Source organism: Aquarana catesbeiana, linkage group LG04 (assembly GCF_042186555.1).
Source record: "Aquarana catesbeiana isolate 2022-GZ linkage group LG04, ASM4218655v1, whole genome shotgun sequence".
In the NCBI taxonomy this organism is placed as follows: domain Eukaryota; kingdom Metazoa; phylum Chordata; class Amphibia; order Anura; family Ranidae; genus Aquarana; species Aquarana catesbeiana.
In genome coordinates, this window is record NC_133327.1 from 683,517,096 (window position 1) to 683,542,865 (window position 25,770).

The 25,770-nt window shown below is 44.9% G+C and overlaps 1 protein-coding gene across 1 annotated transcript in view; it reads left to right on the forward strand.

Annotated features, from left to right (window-relative positions):
• The window catches only part of ZFAND3 (zinc finger AN1-type containing 3), a 208,370-nt gene that overhangs the window by 101,716 nt on the left and 80,884 nt on the right, over positions 1–25,770 (forward strand). The window contains exon 3 of the mRNA XM_073628748.1: positions 20,762–20,941. Coding sequence (XP_073484849.1) covers positions 20,762–20,941 — 180 coding nt within the window. The remainder of the gene's footprint in view (positions 1–20,761; positions 20,942–25,770) is intronic.

A 25,770-nucleotide genomic window follows, 5' to 3' on the forward strand; every position in this document is an offset into this window, starting at 1 on the left:
ACGCATATATCAATATAACAGTGAATAGTGCAAAAATCAATAATACAGAAATGACACAAATGGAAAGGTGAAAAGTCCAATGGATGTGAACGTCCTGAGAAGGGCCATATGCGTCAACCACCAAATGATGATAAACTGTCCGGCATAAGAAGCATCAAGGATGGTGCATCTTCAACCAAAAAGGAGGAAGTATATCTACTCTTACCGGAACAGGTGGACTTGAGTGTCAGCGACAACGAGTGATAAAGGCGAAGATGCCGAAATCGGCGGATCAATGGAACTCCAATGGACCCAGGGCCTCCAAACACGACTCCAGGGGTGTTGTGGACAACCATCCAACCCAACCTCAGATGAAGGGAACACCAGGGCTGGACCTTAGGCGTAGAAAGACCAACTGGACAACAAAGGAACTCTCATCCGGAAAGTTATGTAAAGAAAAAATGCTTCCATATGGTGTAGGTCAGATAAATATAGTTATATATTTATATATAACTATATATATATATATATATATATATATATATATATATAGTTATAGGAATAAAAATGAGGGCAAAGTGAGGAACAGAAAGCCAAGCCCATTTGTGAAAGAATGGGTCGCTCTCAGGAGCTCAGTAAATTCGAACATGATGCCACCTGTGCAATAAGTACATCCATAAAACTTCCTTGCTACTAAATTAATGGTCAACTGTTAGTGGCAATATAACAAAGTGGAAGCAACTTGGAACAAAAGCAACTTAGACACGAAAAAAATGATAGAGTCGGGTCAGCGCATTCTGAAGCGCAGAGAAGTCGCCAACTGTCTGCAGAGTCAATGGCTACAGACCTCCAAACTTTGTGGCCTTCAGATTAGCACAACAGTGCGTAGAGAGTTTCATAGAATGAGTGTCCATGGCCGAGCATACAAGCCTTACATCAAGTGCAATGCAAAGCGTCGGATGCAGTGGTGTAAAGCACGCCGCCACTGAGCTCTAGAGCAGTGGAGACGAGTTCTCTGGACTGATGAATCACGCTTCTCTGTCTGGCAATCCGATGGACGTGTCTGGGTTTGGCGGTTGCCAGGAGAACGGTACTTACCTGACTGCATTGTGCCAAGTGTAGAGTTTGGTGGAGGGGGGATTACGGTGTGGAGTTGTTTTTCAGGGGTTGAGCTTGGCCCCCTTAGTTCCAGTGAAGGGAACTCTTAAGGCATCAGCATACCAAGACATTTTGGACAATTTCATGCTCCCAACTTTGTGGGAACAGTTCGGGGTGGTCCCTTCGTGTTCCAAAAAAATTACAATGAGACTACTTATGGCTTTCCTCCAACAATGTCTTTCTTCTTGTCACTCTTCCATAAAGGGCAGATTTGTTGAGAACACGACTAATAGTTGTCCTGTGGACAGATTCTCCCGCCTGAGCTGTGGATCTCTGCAGCTCCTCCAGAGTTACCATGGGTATCTTCCAATTAGCTCATTCTATTTTTCTTTGTGAGTTGGACTAGCAGGGATGACTTAGAGTGCATTAGTAATCTCCTAAAATAATAAATCAACACGTTAAAATGAATATAGCCAGTCTTCTGAAAATATGAATAAATTCAGGACAACGAATAAATGAAATGAATTTACAAAACAAATCCAAATATAGAAAACAAATTCCGAAAGGGGGCTGATCTGTGCCAGACATTTGTGCACACAGCCAAGAACTGCATAGGCTCTAGGATTTCTGGGATTGTGTCATCTCTTGGCTGCATCTATTCAACTGGGGAATTACCCGGGGGGGGGGGGGGGGGGATCCACCCCCAAAAGGTAGGCCATGACCTGCCAGTCAATTTAAATACAAGATTGGAATGTGACTTTCAGCTGTTCATGGTACATAAGCTGTATATAATAAACACGATCTACAAACCAAATTTCGTTCCAAGTCCTTTTTTCTGCGCTATGACATTGTATGACAAGTTTCCTCCCGGTCTCCGTAGACAGAACTGAATGAGCCACACACAAAACAGGGCAGAGAGTCGAATCGATTTTGTGGTGGGAACACAAGTGCCTTCTTCTCTCCAATCTCTATCTGCCTTCCACATATAATCGAATATAAAATTCCACCTTTGCCCCATAGTGGCGTCTTCGCCCGCCATCTCCTCTCCACATCGCCCAGAAAATAACTCGCAGCCCGTTCAGCTGCATCTCCAACCCATGAAAAATGACAAGTATTATGTTTATGTGTTTTTAGTTTTTTTTTATCTGTGCAGAGCAGCTGGGGGCCGAACGAGGAGGAATATTGGGGGCCTTTAAAGTGGAAATGTTCAGAAATTGATTTTCTAGCTTTTATAAGGTTATTGTGAGGCCAGGCTGGATGCAAGCTATGAGCAGGGACGGGAGAGAGGTACGATCAGAGATGGGAGAGAGGTACGAGCAGAGACAGGAGAGAAGTACTAGCAGAGACAGGAGAGAGGTACGAGCAGAGGCCGGAGAGAGGTATGAGCAGAGACCTGAGAGAGGTACGAGCAGAGACCTGAGAGAGGTACGAGCAGAGACCTAAGAGAGAGGTACGAGCAGAGACCTGAGAGAGGTACGAGCAGAGACCTGAGAGAGGTACGAGCAGAGACCTGAGAGAGGTACGAGCAGAGACCTGAGAGAGGTACGAGCAGAGACCTGAGAGAGGTACGAGCAGAGACCTGAGAGAGGTACGAGCAGAGACCTGAGAGAGGTACGAGCAGAGACCTGAGAGAGGTACGAGCAGAGACCTGAGAGAGGTACGAGCAGAGACCTGAGAGAGAGGTACGAGCAGAGACCTGAGAGAGGTACGAGCAGAGACGGGAGAGAGGTACGAGCAGAGACCTAAGAGAGAGGTACGAGCAGAGACCTAAGAGAGAGGTACGAGCAGAGACCTAAGAGAGAGGTACGAGCAGAGACCTGAGAGAGGTACGAGCAGAGACCTGAGAGAGGTACGAGCAGAGACCTGAGAGAGGTACGAGCAGAGACCTGAGAGAGGTACGAGCAGAGACCTGAGAGAGGTACGAGCAGAGACCTGAGAGAGGTACGAGCAGAGACCTGAGAGAGGTACGAGCAGAGACCTGAGAGAGGTACGAGCAGAGACGGGAGAGAGGTACGAGCAGAGACGGGAGAGAGGTACGAGCAGAGACGGGAGAGAGGTACGAGCAGAGACGGGAGAGAGGTACGAGCAGAGACGGGAGAGAGGTACGAGCAGAGACGGGAGAGAGGTACGAGCAGAGACGGGAGAGAGGTACGAGCAGAGACGGGAGAGAGGTACGAGCAGAGACGGGAGAGAGGTACGAGCAGAGACGGGAGAGAGGTACGAGCAGAGACGGGAGAGAGGTACGAGCAGAGACGGGAGAGAGGTACGAGCAGAGACCTGAGAGAGTTACGAGCAGAGACCTGAGAGTGGTACAACAGAGACAGGAGAGAGGTACGAGCAGAGACGGGAGAGAAGTACGAGCAGAGGCAGGAGAGAGGTACGAGCAGAGGCCAGAGAGAGGTACGAGCAGAGACAGGAGAGAGGTACGAGCAGAGACGGGAGAGAAGTACGAGCAGAGGCAGGAGAGAGGTACGAGCAGAGGCCAGAGAGAGGTACGAGCAGAGACGGGAGAGAGCTACAGTATAAGGAGAGACGAGAGAAGGAAATAGAGGAATTTATTTTTACTCACCCTAAAGTTCTTTTCAGTCATAACTGACCAATCCAATATAAGATTCTACTTTCACGCTGTGAGCGCTGCCTGTCTTGTGTCTTTCCACAACTTCCTGGATTCCCTGCATGCTTTGCATCTTCTCCTACATTTCTAATACATATCCCATGGTACCTTACTGCATGCAAGCTGTGATTTCTGTACTGACTCTGCCTCCTGAAACTCCCCTTCCTCAGAAGGCGGGCTCTGTGAAATTTGTGACAAAGCAGTGCCTACTCATAGGGCATAGTGACTAGGAAGTAAATATTTGGGGATTCTCACAAAGTAAGTTTACAAACTTCAAGATGTGATACAATGTGGAAAATATATTATTTAACATTTTGACCATAGATACACTTTAAGGGACACAACCAAGATCCTTTAAATCTTGACCAGATTCTCTTTTTTGGTGGTAATGAGTCAATGTAAGTTTCAGGTAGTTGTGGCTCATTCCATTAGAGAGGCTAGCACACCTTGGGCCTGTTTCGTAGGTTTGGAAGGTAGACACTTAGTCGTCAGTCTATATCAGCCTCTTCAAACTTTTTACCCTAGGGCAGGGGTCTCCAAACCTTCTAAACAAAGGGCCAGTTTACTGGTCTTCAGACTTTAGGGAGGCCAGTGGAGGTAGAAAATGTCCTGAGTTCCAGTGGCAGTAAACAATGCCCCATTATTGTCAGTGGAAGGAATTCTGCCTCGTCGTTGGTGTCAGTGGGAAGAATTTTGCCCCATTGTTGGTGTCAGTGGAAGGAATTGGGCCCCATTGTTGGTATCAATGGAAGGAATTGTACTCCATTGTTGGTATCAGTGGAAGGAGTTGTGCTCCGTTGTTGGTATTAATGGAATGAATTGTGCCTCATTGTTGGTATCAATGGAAGGAGTTGTGCTCCATTGTTGGTATCAATGGAAGGAGTTGTGCTCCATTGTTGGTATCAATGGAAGGAGTTGTGCTCCATTGTTGGTATCAATGGAAGGAGTTGTGCTCCATTGTTGGTATCAATGGAAGGAGTTGTGCTCCATTGTTGGTATCAATGGAAGGAATTGTGCTCCATTGTTGGTATCAATGGAAGAAGTTGTGCTCCATTGTTGGTATCAGTGGAAGGAGTTGTGCTCCATTGTTGGTATCAATGGAAGGAGTTGTGCTCCATTGTTGGTATCAATGGAATGAATTGTGCCTCGTTATTTGTATCAATGGAAGGGATTGTGCCATTTCGATGGTGTCAGTGGAGTGGAATAATGCTCTAAGGGCCGGATAAAAGCAAGCAAAGGGCCACAGTTTGGAGACCATTGCCCCAGAGCAGGGGTCTCAAACTGGTGGCTCTCCAGCTGTTGCAAAACAAGTTCCATGAGGCATCGCAAGACTGACAGTTACAAGCATGACTCCCACAGGCAGAGGCATGGTGGGACTTGTAGTTTTGCAACAGCTGGAGGGCCACCAGTTTGAGACCCCTGCCCTAGAGGAACCCTTGCAATCATTTTCAGGTCTCAGGGAACCCCTAGTGTGATTAGTCCATTAGGATCATTGAGAAAACCTTACATTGGTGGTGGCAAGTGGGAAGAATATCCTCTTGGTTCACATCAGTGCGGCCTTGAAGTTGCACGACTCTACCGCCTATACTCGGAGAACTGAGCAATCACATGAATGCTGACCACTCAGTTTTCAGTCTTTTCCAAACGGAGAGGGGTGACTGTCAGTCACCCCTCTCTACTCTGTCCCTCCAGCGCTCACTGGGGCATCGGGCAGGAGAGGGAGCGGGCGATTAAGGCTCTCAGCGGCACGCTGAGAGTCTGTGGCAGCTGCCAATCGGGCATCTGAGTGAATCTTGACATTGTCAGGATCCTTCAAGAGCCTGGAGCGGCTCTCTGACGTCAGCGGCACTGTCGGCTGATTCTGGGTCACCAAAGTGGACAAATAAGTCGATTTTAGTGACTCACAGGAGAATTATGACCAAAAAAAGCTTTGGCCCCTACTTTTCTTTTAAAGAGGAACTTGAGCCCATGTTCTTTGAGGCTCCACCGCCCCTCCCATGCTGCCATTATGGCGTGCCAGCTGATATGGCGATCGGCTGTGCCCAGCTGCCAGGTCATGACTAAGTTCTCTTGGCACAAAATGTGCACAAAGATGGGGATGTTTTGGGATCTCCGCGATACCCTTCTTTTTTGAGACCCGCAACCCTTAGGCACACCTGCGCACGCGCAGAATCCAGGGGGGGCACCTAGACGTCATTCTTGCCTAGGCGAGAAAAGCGGAAGTGTTGCTTTATAACCAGACCTTGTCATTAATTGAAGTAGAAGGTCTGCTTTAAATAACAGATTGTTTTGCTGTCTATACAATCAATATTTTACCTCTAGCAGCTAATATCCAGGGCCGTAGCTGACACCCTCCCCCCGCCATCCCTGTGTCTACCCCACATTCACTGGTTTATCTGAAAATCATTGTGAAGGCTTCAATTTCCTTTTCATTTGGGTTGAAATGGTCTTGCAATTATTTTAAATATTGACAATACAGTACATCTATCTATAATGTATTATTTTCAAGAACGCAGGTAATAAATTCAATCATCTGGAATCCTTCCAGCAGTAGAATGTTTTCCTGTATACGCAGCGGTAATATTGCCTATCCAGACATGGTTATATGAAGTTGGATTACATTCAATTGATTGCTCGTACCCCAAGGAGTGAACGCTTCTGATTTATAGGCTCAATATGATACTTGTGCACACAGCAAATTTGGATCATTCTATCCTCATCCCCCGGGGGGCGCCCTCCATTATCTGTCAGTAAATGTGCCTGTTGGCAGCAAAGATAAAAGTTCCTGCTGCTTTATTAAAGGATGAAGAGAACGGAACTTTAAAGTGACTGCAGTGCTGAAGTCACGAAGAAGCCTTCCAAATCTGTGTCTGCCCGCCCCCTCCCCCGCTATCCACTGGAGATCTGCGGCAGCTACATAAAAATAAGGAAGGGATTAACCGCTTGAGCTCAGGAAGGTTTTACCCCCTTCATGACCAGAGCCATTTTTTGCTGTTCAACACTGCACTACTTTAACTGGCAATTGCTCGGTCATGCAACACTTTATCCAAATGACATTTATATCATTTTTTGTTTCACACAAATAGAGCTTTCTTTTGGTGGTATTCGATCAGCACTGTGTTTTTTGTTTTTTTTTTTAATTATAGTAAAGAAATGTGAGTTCCCTTTTATCGTTTCTATATCAATTGTGTGTTTTTCACCGTCTTTGGTCTACCAGATTTCCTTCATGGCCTTTCTTAACCACTTCAGCCCCGGAAGGATTTACCCCCTTAATGACCAGCCCATTTTTTTGCGATACGGCACTGCATCAATTTAACTGACAGTTGCGCGGTCGTGTGACGCTGTACCCAAACAAAATTGTGGGTTTTTTTCACCACAAATAGAGCTTTCTTCAGGTGGTAGTTGATCACCTCTGCGGTTTTTATTTTTTGCGCTATAAACAAAAAAAGACAGACAATTTTGAAAAAAAAAAAAAATATTTTTTACTTTTTGCTGTAATAAATATCCAAAAATTAAAAATAAAAATTTCTTCATCAATTTAGACTAATATGTATTCTTTGTCATATTTTTAGTAAAAAAAAAATCGCAATAAGCGTATATTGATTGGTTTGCGCAAAAGTTATAGCGTCTACAAAGTAGGGGATAGATTTATGGCTTTTTTTTTTTTTTTTACGGCGGCGATCTGCGATTTTTAGCAGGACTGCAACATTGCGGTGGACAGATCGGACACTTTTGACACTTTTTTGGGACCATTGACATTTATACAGCGATCAGAGCTGATTACTGTAAAATGTCACTGGCAGGGAAGGGGTTACCACTAGGGGGCGATCAAGGGGTTAAATGTGTCCTAGGGAGGTGTTTCTAACCGTGGGGACAGTGTAGTGACTGGGAGGAATAGAGAGAGAAAGCTGTTTATAATCACTAGAAAAAGAAGATCTCTCTTCTCTTCCTGACAGAACGGGGGGATCTGTCTGTTTAGATTGACATCTCCCCCATTCTCTCTTCCCCTCAGGAGCGATCGCGGGTGCCAGCGGACATCACGCGGCGCGCGTGCACCTGCCAAGTCTATTTTAAAGGGACGACGTACAGCTACGGCGATTTGCCCAGGAGACCCAACCTGACGCTGTATAACGGCGGCAGGCCGGCTAGTGGTTCAGGTGGACAAAAGCAAGTTCTGCTCACAGTTTAAAGCAGCCCTTTTCAACCAGAGTGCTCAGGCACCATGGGCTGCTTTGAGGATTCTTCAGGGGTGCCTTGGCAAAATTTCTAAAAATTGTATACTGTACAAGCGGGCATGTGGATGAAGACTGCCTTTTAGTTACATTAAGTCACAAGTTTTCATTGTGCACCATTGCAACCTTTTAGCTCCCGGCGTCCTAACGACCAATGGGGTCATCAGTTGATAAGGAGGATGTCAGTCGCCTGCATAGCATTCTTGTATGACCCTCCCCTGCCCCTCTCCATCAGTGTTGGAGTCACATTAGCTGGGTGATAGAAGTTGAGGGAGAAGAGACACATTGGTATACTAGTCAGTACCAGTTTGCAAAAGTTTTTTTTTGCTTTGGAAGAATAAATCATCTCTAACGTTGGGTGTCCTTCTTGGACTTGTAGATGTAAAACTATTAGAATAGTTTTTACATTTTAGAATGGGGTGCCTCGAGACTGTCCATCATTTTTAAAGGTTGCCTTGACTGAAAAAAAGTTTGAGAAACACTGGTTTAAAGGACAAGAGCACTAAAACTTTGTGCTCCGCCCTCCCTAAGGCTCGATTCACACCTATGCATGTTGCTTTTGAGCGTTTTTGGAGGTTTTTTTTTCATGCTTGGCACGTTTTTGAGCAGCGTTTTTGCCGCGTTTTTGCCGCGTTTTTGCTGCGATTTGCGTTTTGCGTTTTTTTTTTTTTCATTTTTTTTTACAGTCTTAAAAAAAAATTACAAAAAAAAAAAAAAAATTACAAAAAAAAAAAAAAAACCGGCAAAAACGCACCAAAAACGCATCAAAAACGCTGCAAAAACGGTGCACTTGCGTTTTTGATGCTTGTCCATTGAAAACCATTACATGCAAAACGCTGCTTTTTGCATGAAAAAAAGTCCCCGACCCTTTCCAAAAACGCAGAGATACAAAAAAGCATTGATGTGAACATGTTCCATAGGAACCCATGTTAAAAAATTCCCGTGCATTTCTGCAAAATGCAAAATGCATCAAAAAACGCGCTAGTGTGAATGGGGCCTTAATGCATTCTTCCCTCCACACCAAAGTCGGAGATATAACAGAGACATGTTTGTATCTTCTTCTACAACAGTGTAGCCACTATTTAAGAAGGTAACTCTATTACAGTAGGAGTTATGGAATTGGAGTGGAAATTGAGAGTTCTGTGATGTAGGAGAGCTCAGTTGTTGGTCAATATCCCAAACTCACAGATTATAGGATTATATTTCTTTAAAGGATTAGCTCACTTTTAACCACTTCAGCATTGAAAGTTTTTTTTTTAGTTTTTTTTTGCTGTTCAGCACCGCACTATTTTACCTGGCAAATGCTCAGTCATGCAACACTGTACCCAAATACAATGTATATCATTTTTTTTTACACAAATAGAACTTTCTTTTGGTGGTATTTGATCACCACAGTTTTTTTTCTTATTATTATATAAACAAAAAAAGACAAAAAAAACACATTATTTTCTACTTTCTGTTCAAAAACATATCCAATTAAAAAAAAAATCAAATTTTTTCGTAAATGTATTCTGCTACATGTCTTTGGTACAAAAAAACAAATCCAAGTAAGTGTATATTAATTGGTTTGTGCAAAAGTTATAGCGTCTACAAGTGATGGTGTGTGTGTGTGTGTATGTGTATATATACTGTATATTTATATATATATATACTGTATATTTATATATATATATATATATATATATATATATATATATATATATATATATATATATATATATTTATATATATATATATATATATATATATATATATATATATATATATATACACACACACATACACGGTATCTCGCAAAAGTGAGTACACCCCTCACATTTTTGTAAATATTTTCTTCTATCTTTTCATGTGACAACACTGAAGAAATGACACTTGTCTACAATGTAAAGTAGTGAGTGTACAGCTTGTATAACAGTGTAAATTTGCTGTCCCCTCAAAATAACTCAACACACAGCCATTAATGTCTAAACCGTTGGCAACTTTTTTGGGACCACTGACATTTCTACAACGATCAAAAATGCACCGATTACTGTGTAAATGTCACTGGCAGTGAAGGGGTTAACACTAGGGGGGCGATCAAGGGGTTAAATGTGTTCCCTGTTAGGTGTTTCTAATTGTGAGGGGAGGGGACTGACTGAAGGAGGAGTCCGATCGCTGTTCCTGATCTTTAGGAGCAGACGATTTGTCTCCTCTCCCCTGACAGAACCTGGATTTGTGTGTTTACACACAGAGAGATCCCTGTTCTGGCTCTCGTGCCCGCAGTCGTGGGTGGCCGCAGACCACGCGCATCGAGTCCCCCTCCATGCAGCGGGTGCGCGCCTGCTAAGGCTCTTAAAGGAGCCGACGTACCTGTACAGTGGTTCGTGCAGGGCTGCCAACCTGCCGCAGTATATGTACGTGAGCTGTTCGGGAATTGGTTAAAGGGGTTGTAAAGTCTCATGGTTTGCATTCTATGCATTAAGGTGAAAAACCTTCTGTGCTGCAGCTGCCCCTCCCCGAGCCCCTCTTTTTCTTACCTGAACCTGATCGTTCCAGCGGACCAGCACGAACACAGCCGCTCCAGCCGCTGTCCCGGGTCCTCATTGGATAGATTGATAGCAGCGGGAGCCATTGGCTCTCGCTGCTGTCAATCAAATCCAGTGACAGGGGGGGCGGGGCCGAGTCCTGCTGTCTGTGTCAATGGATGCAGCAGGAGGACTCGGGAGCGCGCGCGCACGAGTGCCCCCCCCCCATAGAGAGAAGCTCTCCATGGGGGGCACCCAATGAAGAGGAGGAGCCAGGAGCTCCGCCGGGGGGACCCAAGAAAAGGAGGGTTCTCAGGTTCCAGCTCACTTTTCTTTTCTCAGCACACAAACTCCAGCAATAACCCATCACACGTAGATTTGGGATTTGAACGGAGATGCAGTCCAGGTGCGTTTTGTTCAGATCTATTTTTTTTTTTTTTTTTTTAGAAGTGTCTACAGAAGCGTATTCGCGTAGTTTGAAGGGATCACCTGTTTACCTCTCTTATAATTTCTCTGTAACAAGAAGTCAAAACACTCGGCGCGGCCCGGGTCTGAATCGGAGAACGCTTGGACGTTTGTGACAGTTTCGTAGACAGGAAAATCCCCGCTGCGTTCATCAAATGTTTGAGGTGCGCTCAGGAAGATGCGAGCTGTATGTAGAAACATCCTGCATAATCATCCGCACTGTCAGCTTAGCGGAGCAAATGATCTGTTTACTGAATTCATTTCATTAATATATTCCAAATCCTGGCGCTTCATTCAAATAACCGCCAGTTGATAGATTACCCCCCGCAGCTGCGGGCATCTCATTTTCATCAGGACCGGCTTCTGTTTACATTAACAGGCTGACAACCTCAACCGCCATCCCTCGTCCTTTTCCGCACACATCTTGTATCCTCTGAATTTCCGTGTCGTAGTCAGTTCTGCGTTTGATGCGATAATGTCCCATTTTGGGCAATTTAGTATTTTACGAAAGGGGATATGACTGCTCTCCAAAAATCAACAAAGATCCATCCGTCGTACAGTAACTTTAAACACTTTCGGCGGGGTTCACGGCCAATGGTGATACTGTGGAAACCAAGACACAAAAATGGCCAGAACACCCAGAAGTGAAGACCTCAAATTTTTACTGAGGTCTTAATTGTAATAACCGGACATAGAAGACATCAAAACCACCAATGGTTTGGAGATGGTATGGCAGCCGTTCTTAACCTTTTCTACACAGGGGAAACATTGAAATGACTTTTCAGTCTTGGGGAACCCCTGCTAAAAGTTACTATATCTACTACTCGCTATTTTTAGCGCCGCTTTACCGTCGTCTTAGCGGCGCTATTCGCCCACTAGCAGGGCGGTTTTAACCCCCGCTAGCGGTCGAAAAAAGGTTAAAAGCGCCGCTACGGTGGCGATTTGCTGGCCGTATAGCCGCGCTGCCCCATTGATTTCAATGGGCAGGAGCGGTGTATACACCCAGCAGGAATTATACACACCCCCCCTGTCGCTTTCGTGAGACAGAGCACCCGCCGAGCCTGACCTATTTAAGTGATTGGAGCTGCTTACCGGCATGCTAAGTAAGTAGCTGGGGCGTGCTATTTCAGGGCTTAAGGGGTTAAAGCAGGTGGTAAGGAGTTTTCATGAATGTCCATCATTGTCATTTGGCCTTAAATGGGTAAAGTGACTGTGGATTTTTAATGTCCCCGTCGATGCCAATGCATTCTGTTAAAATGGCATGATTTCTGCAAGTTGGGAATCTTAACAAAAATGTCGCCAATGCAAAATCACCCAAGTTCTCCCCTTCCTAGTAGGCACCATTGGCCATCACATTGGTGCTTTTGGGCCACTTGACTTACTACCTCCATACTTACTGCCTTCCATACCACTTTCATACTTATTGCCTTCATACTGCCTCAATACTTACTGCCTTCCGTACCGCCTTCATGCTTACTGCTTCGATACCGCCTCTATACTTCCTGCTTCCACACCGGCTTCCATACTTCCTGCCTCCAAACTGCTGCCATACTTCCTGCCTCCATACCGCCTTCCATACTTCCTGCCTCCATACTGCCTTCCATACTTCCTGCCTCCATACTGCTGCCATACTTCCTGCTTCCATACCCCCTTCCATACATACTGCCTCCATACTGCCTGCCATACTACCTCCATACTTACTGCCTTCCATACTGCCTCCATACCACCTCTATACTTCCTGCTTCCACACCGGCTTCCATACTTCCTGCCTCCATACTGCCCCCATATTTCCTGCTTCCATACCGCCTTGCATACTTGCCTTCCATGCTTCCTGCCTCCATACTACCTTCGATTCTGCCTCCATACTTACTGCCTTCCATACTTCCTGCCTCCATACTGCCTGCCATACTACCTCCATACATACTACCCCCATACTGCTTCCATACTTTCCATACTGCCTCTATCCTTCCTGCCTGCATACCTTCAGCCTTCCAAATTTACTGCCTTCCATATTGCCTTTCATACTTACTGCCTCCATACTTACTGCCTTCCATACTTTGTGCTTCCATACTGCCTTTTATACTTCCTACCTTCCATACTGCGTACATACTTGCTGCCTGCCATACTGCCTCCATACCTTTTGCCTTCCATACTGCCTCCATACTCACTGCATCCATACTGCCTCCATACTCACTGCATCCATACTGCCTCCATACTCACTGCATCCATACTGCCTCCATACTTACTGCATCCATACTGCCTCCATACTTACTGCTTATATACTGCCTCCATACTTACTGCTTCCATACTGCCTTCATACCGCTTCTATACTTCCTGCTTCCACACCAGCTTCCATACTTCCTGCCTCCATACTGCCGCCATATTTCCTGCTTCCATACCGCCTTCCATACTTCCTGCCTCCATACCTACTGCCTTCCATACTACCTCCATACTTACTGCCTTCCATACTTACTGCCTTCCATACTTACTGCCTTCCATACTTACTGCCTCTATACTTCCTGCCTCCATACTGCATCGATACTGCCTTCCATACTTCCTGCCTCCATACTACCTTCCTTACTGCCTCCATACTACCTTCCTTACTGCCTCCATACTACCTTCCTTACTGCCTCCATACCTGCTGCCTTCCATACTACATACTTACTGCCTTCCATACTTACCGCCTCTATACTTCCTGCCTCCATACTGCATCAATACTTACTGCCTTCCATACTTTCTGCCTCCATACTGCCTCTATACTTCCTGCCTGCATATCTGCAGCCTTCCAAACTTACTGCCTTCTATACTGCCTCCATATTTACTGCATCCATACTTACTGCCTTCCATACTGCCTCCATACTTACTGCCTACCATACTTCCTCCATACTTACTGCCTTCCATACTGCCTCCTGCTGGGTGAAGGGGAACAGAGGAAGAGCCGTTTCTAGTGTTCTGCACATCAGAGAATATCATCGGCCAATTCTATTATAACTGCTTGACCGGAGTTCTGCTTATCATTGTCTGAGGCCCTTTGAAGAGTCGCAGTCTCTCGGCTGTCACGATCCCGCATTGGGGCGTTTATCTTATGAGATGAGAGCCTTGTCCCAACAGCCCCCCTGGCAGGTATGTATTTTACACCTCCCGGTCCCACAGAAAATATATTATCAGCGTTGACCTTTTTGGGTTCACAAATATAGGTCAGATTTTCTTTCCGCGCCGCAGCTCTGACACTTTGATGCATGAGCTTATGGAAATTTCCCTCCGCGAATTGTCCCGCTCACCCTCGCACTCGGCGCCCGCCTGGAAATAAACGATGTTCCCTGACAGTTTGGGACCAAAAGTGTCTTCGCAGTTTGGATGGGCTTCGCGTTCTGAAATAGGACTGAGTCTCGGTGTATAAAAACAGGCTCACCTACTTCCTGCGGCCCATGGGATCACATGATCGCTTCCAAAAATGGACCAGACATCTGCAAGATGATGCAGGTGATGTCAGGATGGCCTGTGATATGGGCTGAAATAGGCTTTGAAGACCGCAGACTACTTTTAATGTTGTAGAAACCCTCCGGGATATCATTTGGTACAAACCTTTAGTAAATGAAGGTGCAACACCGGGGTCCGAGGACACCGTCTTCATGGGATTTCTGTCATCTCCCTGTGCGTGTTATCTGACTTTTATACCACAGCCCAAAAATGTAACGTTCATTTGTGCATGATTGTCTTGGGAGCATTAGAGTGTAAGCTACCTTGGTGCAGAGGATGATGTTAATGGCTCAATGTTCTCTGTACAGCGCAATGGAATATGTCAGAGCTATATAAATGTGTAATAATAAGTGTACCTTGTACTCAGGTTGAAGCATTGCTAAATCCTTAATTTGCTTTAAAGAGGTGGTCAGCAACACACCCATAGCAGCCAGGCAACTGGTAAATTACAACCCTGCCCTGGGCCCTGACCCTTCTTTCTAGACCTCAGGTTGTGACAGAGCCAAAGGAAGTCCTAGGCTCCTCCTTGGCTCCGACGTGTTATATGACACAGTTGGGGGGAGACCTGGGAGGGCTTCCCTTACTCTGCCAAGTGATGTTTGTATTGGAACGGGGTGTTTGTGTTACATACCACTGTCCTCTGAACTCTTCATTAGAAACTACTCATCTCTGCACTGTGCATTACTTACTAATGATCTCTGCATTCTGCATTGCATACTACTGCTCTCTTTATTACATACTACTAACCTCTGCATTACAAATGAATGACCCCTGCCCTCACCAATACATACTACTGAACTATGTGTTACTTATTACAGGCCCTTGCCCTCTGTGTTACATACTACTGACCTCTTCACTCTGCATTAGAAACTACTGACCTCTGCACTCTGCATTACATACTACTGACCTCTGCACTCTGCATTACATACTACTGACCTCTGCACTCTGCATTACATACTACTGACCTCTTCACTCTGCATTACATACTACTGACCTCTGCACTCTGCATTACATACTACTGACCTCTGCACTCTGCATTACATACTACTGACCTCTGCACTCTGTTACATACTACTAATCTCTGCACTTTCCATTACATACTTCTAAACTCTGCATTAGAAACCACTGATCCCTGCACTGTGCATTACTATTTACTAATGACCTCTGCATTGCATGCTACTGACCACTGCAGTTTGTGTTGCATACTACTGACCTCTGTGCTACACTGCATTACGAAGTATCACTTTCTGCACTCTGCATTACCTTTGACTGACCTCTGTCCTCTCCTTTACATACTGGACTCTGTGTTACTTAGTACAGATCCCTGCACTCTGTGTTATATATTTTGGACCTCTTCACTCTGCATTAGAAACTCCGACCTCTGCACTTTTTGTTACATACTACAGAACTCTGAGTTCTGTATTACATACTATTGATCTCCGCACTCTGTTACACACTGCTAACCTCTGCACTCTGCTTTACTTGCTGCTGACCCTTTCACTAGGCTTTACTTACTACTGATCTCTGCACTGTGCTGTACTGATCTCTGTGTTATGCTTTACCTACTACCATCCCCTGCGCTCCCCATTACATACTGCTGACCGCTGCACTCTGCCTCGCTGCTGACCCCTGCACAAGGCTTTACCTACTACTGATCACTGTGTTATGCTTTACTTACTACCAACCTCTGCACTCTGTGTTTACTGCTGACCTCTTTATTGTGCATCACACATTACGGACCTCTGTACTATGCATTACTAATGACCCCTGCACTCTGCATTACTTATTTTCGACCCCTGCACTCTGCATTACTAATGACCTCTGAGCTCTCCATTATTTATTACTGACCCCTGCACTCTGCATTACTAATGACCTCTGAGCTCTCCATTATTTATTACTGACCCCTGCACTCTGCATTACTAATGACCCCTGCACTCTGCATTCTATATTACTGACCCCTGCACTCTGCATTATATATTAGAATACTGACACCTGCACTCTGCATTTCTAATGATCCTTGCACTCTGCATTATATATTACTGACCCCTGCACTCTACATTACTAATGACTCCTGCACTCTGCATAACTAATGACCCCTGCACTCTGCATTACTAATGACCCCTGCACTCTGCATAACTAATGACCCCTGCACTCTGCATTACTAATGACCCCTGCACTCTGCATTACTAATGACCCCTGCGCTCTGCATTACTAATGACCCCTGCGCTCTGCATTATATATTACTGACGCCCTGCACTCTACATTGCTAATGACCTCTCCATTATTTATTACTGACCCCTGCACTCTACATTACTAATGACCTCTCCATTATTTATTACTGACCCCTGCACTCTACATTACTAATGACCTTTGAGCTCTCCATTATTACTGACCCCTGCACTCTGCATTACTAATGACCCCTGCGCTCTGCATTATATATTACTGACCCCTGCACTCTACATTACTAATGACCCCTGCGCTCTGCATTATATATTACTGACCCCTGCACTCTGCATTATATATTACTGACCCCTGCAATCTGCATTATATATTACTAACCCCTGTGCTCTGCATTATATATTACTGACCCCTGCACTCTACATTACTAATGAATCCTGCGCTCTGCATTATATATTACTGACCCCTGCGCTCTGCATTATATATTACTGACCCCTGCACTCTGCATTATATATTACTGACCCCTGCACTCTGCATTATATATTACCGACCCCTGCACTCTGCATTATATATTACTGACCCCTGCACTCTGGGTTACTTACTACTGACTTCAGAAATGTTCAAAATTTCCTTGCTTTTTAATGGAGTCTTGCTAGGTTATCTCCTTATAAACATGCTGTGTCCCGGTGATCTTTGATCTCCTCCATGTTGTTCTGGTGGATCTCCACCTCTTCTGGGTTGCCTATCCCTGCTTTAAAGCCTAAACTGCTAAGTCGCCTGTTAACGTAGCCTGTCTGCAGCTCCGGGCTCCTTACAGATTCTGGTGTAAAGAGAGACACTCACTGCCAGGGTGGGTAAAGAGACAGCGGTCCCATGTAGCCTGCTTTTCTCCCTGAAGTAACAGTCCAGTGCCAGGTGGATAGGCAACGTCGGCAATCCAAGTCCCATCAGACACTGCAAGATCCTGACAGTACCAGGCATGACTCCTAGAGGCAGAGGCATGATGGGATTTGTAGTCTCGCCACAGCTGGAGTGCCAAGGTCGCCTACCCCCAGTAGTATAATGTGTCGCCATCTAACACTGAGATCTCTCATACTGTTAAGCACCAGTGGTGGCCAAGGGTAATTTTTTTTCAGTGGGGTGACAGACTGTATGCCACCGACACCCCCCAGTCGGTCGATAGCACTTATCCCATTGCTTCACCGGCGGCTTCCCCTGCTCGGCGGCGGCCTCCCGTTCCCCTGCTCTCGATGGGTCATCACGGCGACGGTGGCTTCCGTTTCATCCCTCCTCCTCGGTGGCCAACCAGGAGTCTTCTCTTTTCAGCCAGTCAGAAAACGGGTCTCACACCCTCTTGTGATTCATTGGCTGTTGTAACCCCTGGTTGGGGCTCATGGCGCAACGCTCTATTGCTCTAATCGGGTGCTTCAAAAAGACACCCCCGCCGCGGCGGGCGTGAATAGATTCATGCTATGAATGAATCTATCTTTTATACATATAGAGGGTGGCGTGAATAGAGGGGGCGGCACCCGGGCGCCCCTCCACTGTTAAGCACTCTCTTTTTGGTTTGTAGGCTCAGGGTAGGGTTGCCGGTGCAGAATTTCCCGAAGCTGCTGGCAGTTGATTTAACTTTCCAGCCAACTGCGAAAAGTCAAAATAACCAGATTTCGGTGCACTTAAACCTTTAGTCACTTTTCCTTTTTACTTTAATGTTCCAGAACCCGCTGCCTCCCTCTTCTGCGCCATCCCTCCGTGACACCAGGAGCTCTTCCAGCTTCCGCTAAGCAGATCAATTATTTGGATCTTCACGTTCCTCTCTCAATCCTCCTTCCCCGCTGGCTGCTGAACTGCCACTTCACACCTTCCCCACTAATTGTGCATAGTTTAGCTCAAGCGCTTTCCAGTCCACCCCTGAGAGCACGTCTATCCGCCGTGACACCGCTCTCCCCTCTCGTCTGAGCGATAGACACTTTGTGAAGCCGACTCGGTGCCGGATCATTGCCAGCTGAGGCCGGTGAAGAATTGGAAGCTTCTGGTAGAGCCGAGTCCAACGACTGTCACTTTAGAAGACAGAATTCTGTACACAAATTATAAATCAACTGCCTTTTCCAAAGCTGGCCAATCACTACCCACTAGAAGACCCCGCCTTTTTGTTTACAAGTTTAAATCAGTTTTTTTTTTGCTAGAAATATATATATATAGGATATAAAAAGTCTACACACCCCTGTTAAAACTTCAGGTTTCTGTGATGTAAAAGAATGAGACAAAGAGAAATCATTTCAGAACTTTTTCCACCTTTTAATGTGACCTACAAACTGTACAACTCAGTTGAACAACAAACTGAAATCTTTTAGGTGGAGGGAAGTAAAAATAAAATAATCTGGTTGCATAAGTGTGCACACCCTTAACCGCTTCAGCCCCGGAAGATTTTACCCCCTTCCTGACCAGAGCACTTTTTGCGATTTGGCACTGCGTCGCTTTAACTGACAATTGTGCGGTCGTGTGACGTTGTACCCAAACAAAATTGACGTCCTTTTTTTTCCCCACAAATAGAGCTTTCTTTTGGTGGTATTTGATTTTACTTTTTTGCGCTATCAACAAAAAAAGAGCGACAATTTTGAAAAAAACGCAATATTTTGTACTTTTTGCTATAATAAATATGTTATTTTTTTTTTTTTTGGTTTTTAAAAAAGCAAATTTTTTCTCAGTTTAGGCCGATATGTATTCTCCTACATTTTTTGGTAAAAAAAATCGCAATAAGCGTATATTGATTGGTTTGCGCAAAAGTTGTTGCGTCTACAAAATAGGGGATAGATTTTATAGCATTTTTATTATTATTATTTTTTTACTAGTAATGGCGGCAATCTGTGATTTTTATCATAATTGCGACATTATGGCGGACACATTTTTGTGACCATTGGCATTAATACAGCGATCAGCGCTATAAAAAGGCACTGATTACTGTAAAAATCTCACTGGCAGTGAAGCGGTTAACACTAGGGGGCGATCAAGGGGTTCATTGTTTTCTCTAGTGTGTGTTCTAACTGAGGGGGCAAGGGGACTGACTAGGGGAGATGACAGATCGCTGTTCATACTTTGTATGAACAGACGATCTGTCACTTCTCCCCTCAGAGAACCAAGATCTCTATATGTGTGTGTGTGTGTGTGTGTGTGTATATATATATATATATATATATATATATATATATATATATATATATATATATATATATAATATATTAAAAAATAAAAAACATTTTTTTATTTTTTTTTTTATTTTTAGCAGAGACCCTAGAGAATAAAATGTATTTGTGCAGCAGTTTTTAAAATGCAATTTTTTGGGAAAAAATATACTTTACTGAATTAAAAAAGTAAAACACCATATATAACTCATTTTTAGGCAAAATATAAAAAATGATGTTACGCTGAGTAAATATATACCTAACATGTTACGCTATAAAATTGTGCACGCTGATGGAATGGCGGCAAACTACAATACTTAGAAATCTCCATAGGCGGCACTTTAGAGTTAGAGGAGATCCAGCGCTAGAATTATTGCTCTCGCTATAATGTTCGCAGTGATACCTCACATGTGTTGTGTGAACGCCGTTTACATATGCGTGCGTGACTTATGTATGTGTTCACTTCTGCGTGTGAGCATGCGGGCGCTTTAAAATGTTTTGTTTGTTTTTTATTTATTATTTATTTAATTTTTTTTTTTTTTTACACTATCCCTGAAGAGATCTGGGGTCAGTAAAACCCCAGATCTCTACTCTACCTTTAAAACCAAAAGATCAAAAAAAAAATTTGCTTTAAAAAAAAAGTTTACTTCCATCTAGACTGTAAGGGACATCATGACGTTGTTCAGTCCTCCAAGACCATAGAGGTGATCAGAGACGATCTGGTCTATGGTAACCTCTGTGGCCAGCCGTGTGACCCGTCATATCGTCTCTCGAGTGCGTCGGTAAAAACAGTAAGTCCGAGAAACACTGGCGACATCGCGAGGCCTCTCTTTAAACTTAAGAGATGGTTGAGTAGGAGGAAAAAAAAATTGGGATCTAAAGGGTCTTTTTGCCAGTTGCCCCACCCCCTCTCTTGTACGATGAAAGGAGGTGACAATTTCTGAATGCACAAATGTATGTTTTTATAGTTGGGAGTCGGTGTATACTGATCCTTTTCTTTATAAAGACAGTTCTCTTTATTCTTTGTAGATTTCCAGAAGAAGCAGCCAGACGATGACTCCGCCCCCAGCACAAGCAGCAGCCAATCAGACTTATTCCCCAGCGAGATAAACAGCGACAACGGAAATACCTCGATATCCTCGCAGAGCAGTAGTTCTAGCCAGCCTCTCTCCACAGACCTGAATGTAGCCTCTCCCAGCCAGGAGGAATGTGAGTTTCCCTTTTGTCTTTTCTATATCAATTGTGTGTTTTCACCATCTTTGCTCTACAAGATTTCCTTCATGGCCTTTCTTAAGGTGAACAAAAGCAACTTCTGTCACAGTTTAAAGGACAAGAGCGCTGATACTTTGTGCTCCACCCTTCCTAGATGCATTCTTACCTCCAACCCAATTCTTACCTCCATCCCAAGGCCGGAGATACTCAGGAGACGGTGTAACATACAGTAGACATGTTTTTATGTTCTTCTACAACAGTGTAGCCACTATTTAGGAAGGTAACTCTATTACAGTAGGAGTTATGGAATTGGAATGGAAGTTGGAAGTTTGAGATGTAGGAGAGCTCAGCTGTTGGTCAATATGCCAAACTCAAAGATGTATAATCCCTAAAGTGGATGTTAAGCCACTCTGACCTCATTATACTATCCGCTGTGTCTCCTAATGCTGTCAGCCCCTGTGTATGTGATTTATAAAAAAATATGCTGATTATACCTGATTTCAGAGCGGCGCTCACGTGACTGGCCGCCTCTCTCCTCTCCCCGTCTGGCAGCTGCAGCAGGCGGAGCCAAGAACCCTCCGCTGACGTCGGCCAGGAGGAGAGAGCCAGCTGGTCACGTGAGCGCCGAGCGGCACTCTGAAATCAGGTATAATCTGCATTTTTTTAATAAACCACTCATACACCGGGGTACGCAGGATTAGGAGACACAGCGGATAGTGTGAAAATGTTAATTCAGCAACTGGGGGGGTCACTGTCACTAGCTGACAGGCAGGGAGGGGGGAGAGCAGACAGGAGACAGCAGATGACAGAGGCAGGTAAAAACTGACCACGGCGTCAGGGCTCAGCAGCCATGATATACTGTGGTCAGTTTACAGAGGGGAGGGCAGAACCAGGCAAGATCAGCCAGGTATTTCAGGTGATAGAAGGGGCCAAATTACACAGCACAAGCACTGTGCTGTTATTCATGCTTTAAAGGGACAACACACTTTAACCCCTTCCCGCTGACCACACACACATATATGCGGCCTCACAGAAGTGGGTCTTTCTTGTGGGGCCGCATTTATGCGTATTCCTATTTGAAGGCAACTCCAAGCACAAAGACCAAGATCTCATGGAAAGCCCCGGGCCCTGCACTAATGATCGGGACCTGGAACTCCTGGTTCCCGGGTCACCTGATTGCTGTAATAGCCTCTGATTGGCTTTTACAGTGATCAGTCACTGTGAGCCCGCCCCTGTGCTTCCTCTTCTGAATGAAGAGGAAGATACATTGCCTTGGGACAGGAAGCATTAGGACTACAGAACACCCCCCATGTCCTCGGTTCTATATCACAAGAGGGAGGTGGCCTGTGGTCCCACAGGGGAAAATTTGGGTACGGCTGACAACACTGCTTGGCATTTCAAGCCAACAGAAACAATGGTGTCAGCTCACTGCAGGAACTTAGTAACTTACTGGATTGATGGCAGATCAACAGAGACATAATGTGAGGAAATGAGCATGCATTGCAGGGATGTGCCAAGTGTGTTTTTTTTTTTTTGTGTCCTAACATACACTTTGACCTAAACATGTACACACCTAGACTCACCGGCTACTTTATTTATGTGCAGCCCCCCCTAACACTTACCCGAGTCCCCTCTCAATCCAGCGATGTTCACAGTAGCCCTGCCTCTCCGGGGACTCGCACACTAGATTGACTTTTGGCTCCCGCTGCTGTCAATCACAGCCAGTCAGGAGATGAGGGGGCAGGGCCAATTCGCGGCTCCATGTGTGAATGGACACACAGAGCCGAGGCTGGGGAGCACGCCTGCTTGGGTGCCCCCTAAAGCAAGCTGTGGGGGGCACCCGGCAGAGGGAGGACCCGGGAGTGGGACCCAGGAAAAGGAGGATCGGGGCTGCTCTGTGCAAAATCATTACACAGAGCAGGTAAGTATAACTTGTTTGTTATTAAAAAAACAAACAAGGCTTTAATATCGCTTTAATTCTTGGTGGCATAGATTCAACAAGGTGTTGGAAATGTTCCTCAGAGATTTTGCTCCATAGTGACATGATGGCATCACACAGTTGCTGCGTATTTGTCGGTTGCACATTCATGATGCCGATCTCTTGTTCCACCACATCCCACAGGTGCTCTATTGGATGAGATGTGGTGAGTGTGGAGGCCATTGGAGTACAGTGACCTCATTGTCCAGTGGTGAGATGATTGGAGCTTTGTGACATGGTGCATTATCCTGCTGGAAGGAGCCATCAGAAGATGGGGACACTGTAGTCATAAGGGGATGGACGTGGTCAGCAACAATTCTCAGGTAAGCCGTGGTGTTTATACCATGGGGGGCCCAAAGTGTGCCAAGAAAATATCCCCCCCACACCATTACACCCCCACCACCAGCCTGAACCGGTGATACAACGCAGGATGGATCCAGCTGAAATCGGACCAGGCAACGTTTTTTCCAATATTGGTGATCCTGTGCGAATTGTAGCCTCAGTTTCCTGTTCTTAGCTGACAGAAGTGGCACCCGGTGTGGTCTTCTGCTGCTGTAGTCCATCTGCTTCAAGGTTGGATGTGTTATGCGTTCAGAGATGGTGTTCTGCATACCTTGGATGTAACGAGTGGTTAGTTGAGTTACTGGTATCTTTACTCAGTAAGCGAGTTACTGTTGCCTCTCTATCATCAGTCTGTCCATTCTCCTCTGACATCAACAAGGCATTTTCCTTTACAAAACTGCCGCTCACTGGATATCTTCTCTTTCGGACCAGTCTCTTTAAACCCGAGAGATGGTTGTGTGGGAAAATCCCATTAGATCAGCGGTTTTACAAATACTCAGACCAGCCCGTCTGGCACCAACAACCATGCCACGTTCAAAGTCACCTAAATCCCCTTTCTTCCCCATTCTGATGCTCGGTTTGAACTTCGGAGTATAGTATGTCCAAAAACAGACACAGTATGACTCCTAATGTATCAGGGCGTGTCTTATTTATGAGATCGGCACATTTTGTTCTTTATAGGAACCTTTCTAAATCCAGGAATTGGGACACCTTTGTTAACAGGTTGTATTTAGACATTTGAACAGCTCTGCCACCAGAGACTATCAATCTGGATTGGACTTCAACCTTCAGTAAAGCACACAGACTTTCGTATTGTCTATGGTATAAAGTGGGTTCCTCATACTGCAATCTTCCAGGTTCCTCTGGTGCTCCTCAGGGATTTGTATTGTTTTCTAGACATAATGACATAACAGATGGAGTCTGTGTTGATATTTAATGAATCACGTGCAGCGTTCGGAGTACAGAAGATGCTCTTAGGACCCGTGTAATTATCAGGCTGCTCTGAATGCCTCACCAACCGACGCTGTATAAATTATCATTACGAGGTAGGATTACATGGACTGGGCGACTATTATGCCATCTCCTCACTTTAGGAGCCATGGAACTCCTCCTTGAAGTTATATCCTGAAAACGTACGTCTTGTGCCATGTGACGTTGTCCTATAGATGTCTAGATGTTGTCTTCTAGACCCACAGGTTAATTTTCAGTTTCAATCATTTTCATTGAAAAGTTTACCCATACAACCAAAAGAAACGATATTGGAGAAGTGTATCCAGATGGCCTCGTAAATATGAAGAAGACATTGTCAGCTAAAAAGAAAAACAACCTCACTTTAGGAGCCATGGAACTCCTCCTTGAAGTTATATCCTGAAAACGTACGTCTTGTGCCATGTGACGTTGTCCTATAGATGTCTAGATGTTGTCTTCTAGACCCACAGGTTAATTTTCAGTTTCAATAATTTTCATTGAAAAGTTTCCCCATACAACCAAAAGAAATGATATTGGAGAAGTGTATCCAGATGGCCTCGTAAATATGAAGAAGACATTGTCAGCTAAAAAGAAAAACAACCTCACTTTAGGAGCCATAGAACTCCTCGACGTTATATCCTGAAGACGTACGTCTTGTGCCATGTGACGTTGTCCTATAGATGTCTAGATGTTGACTTCTAGACCCACAGGTTAATTTTCAGTTTCAGTCATTTTCATTGAAAAGTTTCCCCATACAACCAAAAGAAACTAATACGATATTGGAGAAATGTATCCAGATGGCCTCGTAAATATGAAGATGACATTGTCAGCTAAGAAGAAAAACAACCACGGAGAAAGCCAACACCAAATAAAACTTGGATCTATCAAATTGAGCTGCACAAATTGTCGTTTATAAATAAAAAGACAAAGCCTGACTCAGGAATGGGAAGGGAAAACCAGGGATATGAGTTAGGATGGCCAACTGTTGGCATCTAGGGGGCAAGGTAGCATCACCCAGTACAGGGAAGAGAGACCAAAAGTACTGACCCGCTCCCCCACCCCCGCCAATATCTCTTGTTTTTGCCCCTTCCACAAAGATGCTAATAAGGGAAGCCTTCATATGTCTCTTTTATAGAAAGCTTACTTTAGTTTTCATTGGTCAGATTGCCAAAATTAAAACAAAATTGCTTGTTTTGCCCTTATTTACCTGTCATGTTGGCGTTTCTGTATTGGAGCAGTCATGGCAATGCCGGGGCCAATGAGTTGCTCTACGTGTGTGAGGTCCGGAAGTTGTTTTTGGGGAAGCGCACTCACATTTTAGCCACTTCCAGACATGTGACAGATTTATTAGAACAAATCACATTTCCCCATTCTTCCATTAATGTCGTGTTTTATAAGACAGCACAGCGTCCCAGGACTGACAGCAGGATACACGTGTTTCTTTTATTAGTAACTGAAAGACATTATAAGACTGTTGGCAGTTGCGTTTGGTCATTCGTCTCTGTGGAATATTTTTCGACCCTCCGTGGATCTTGCC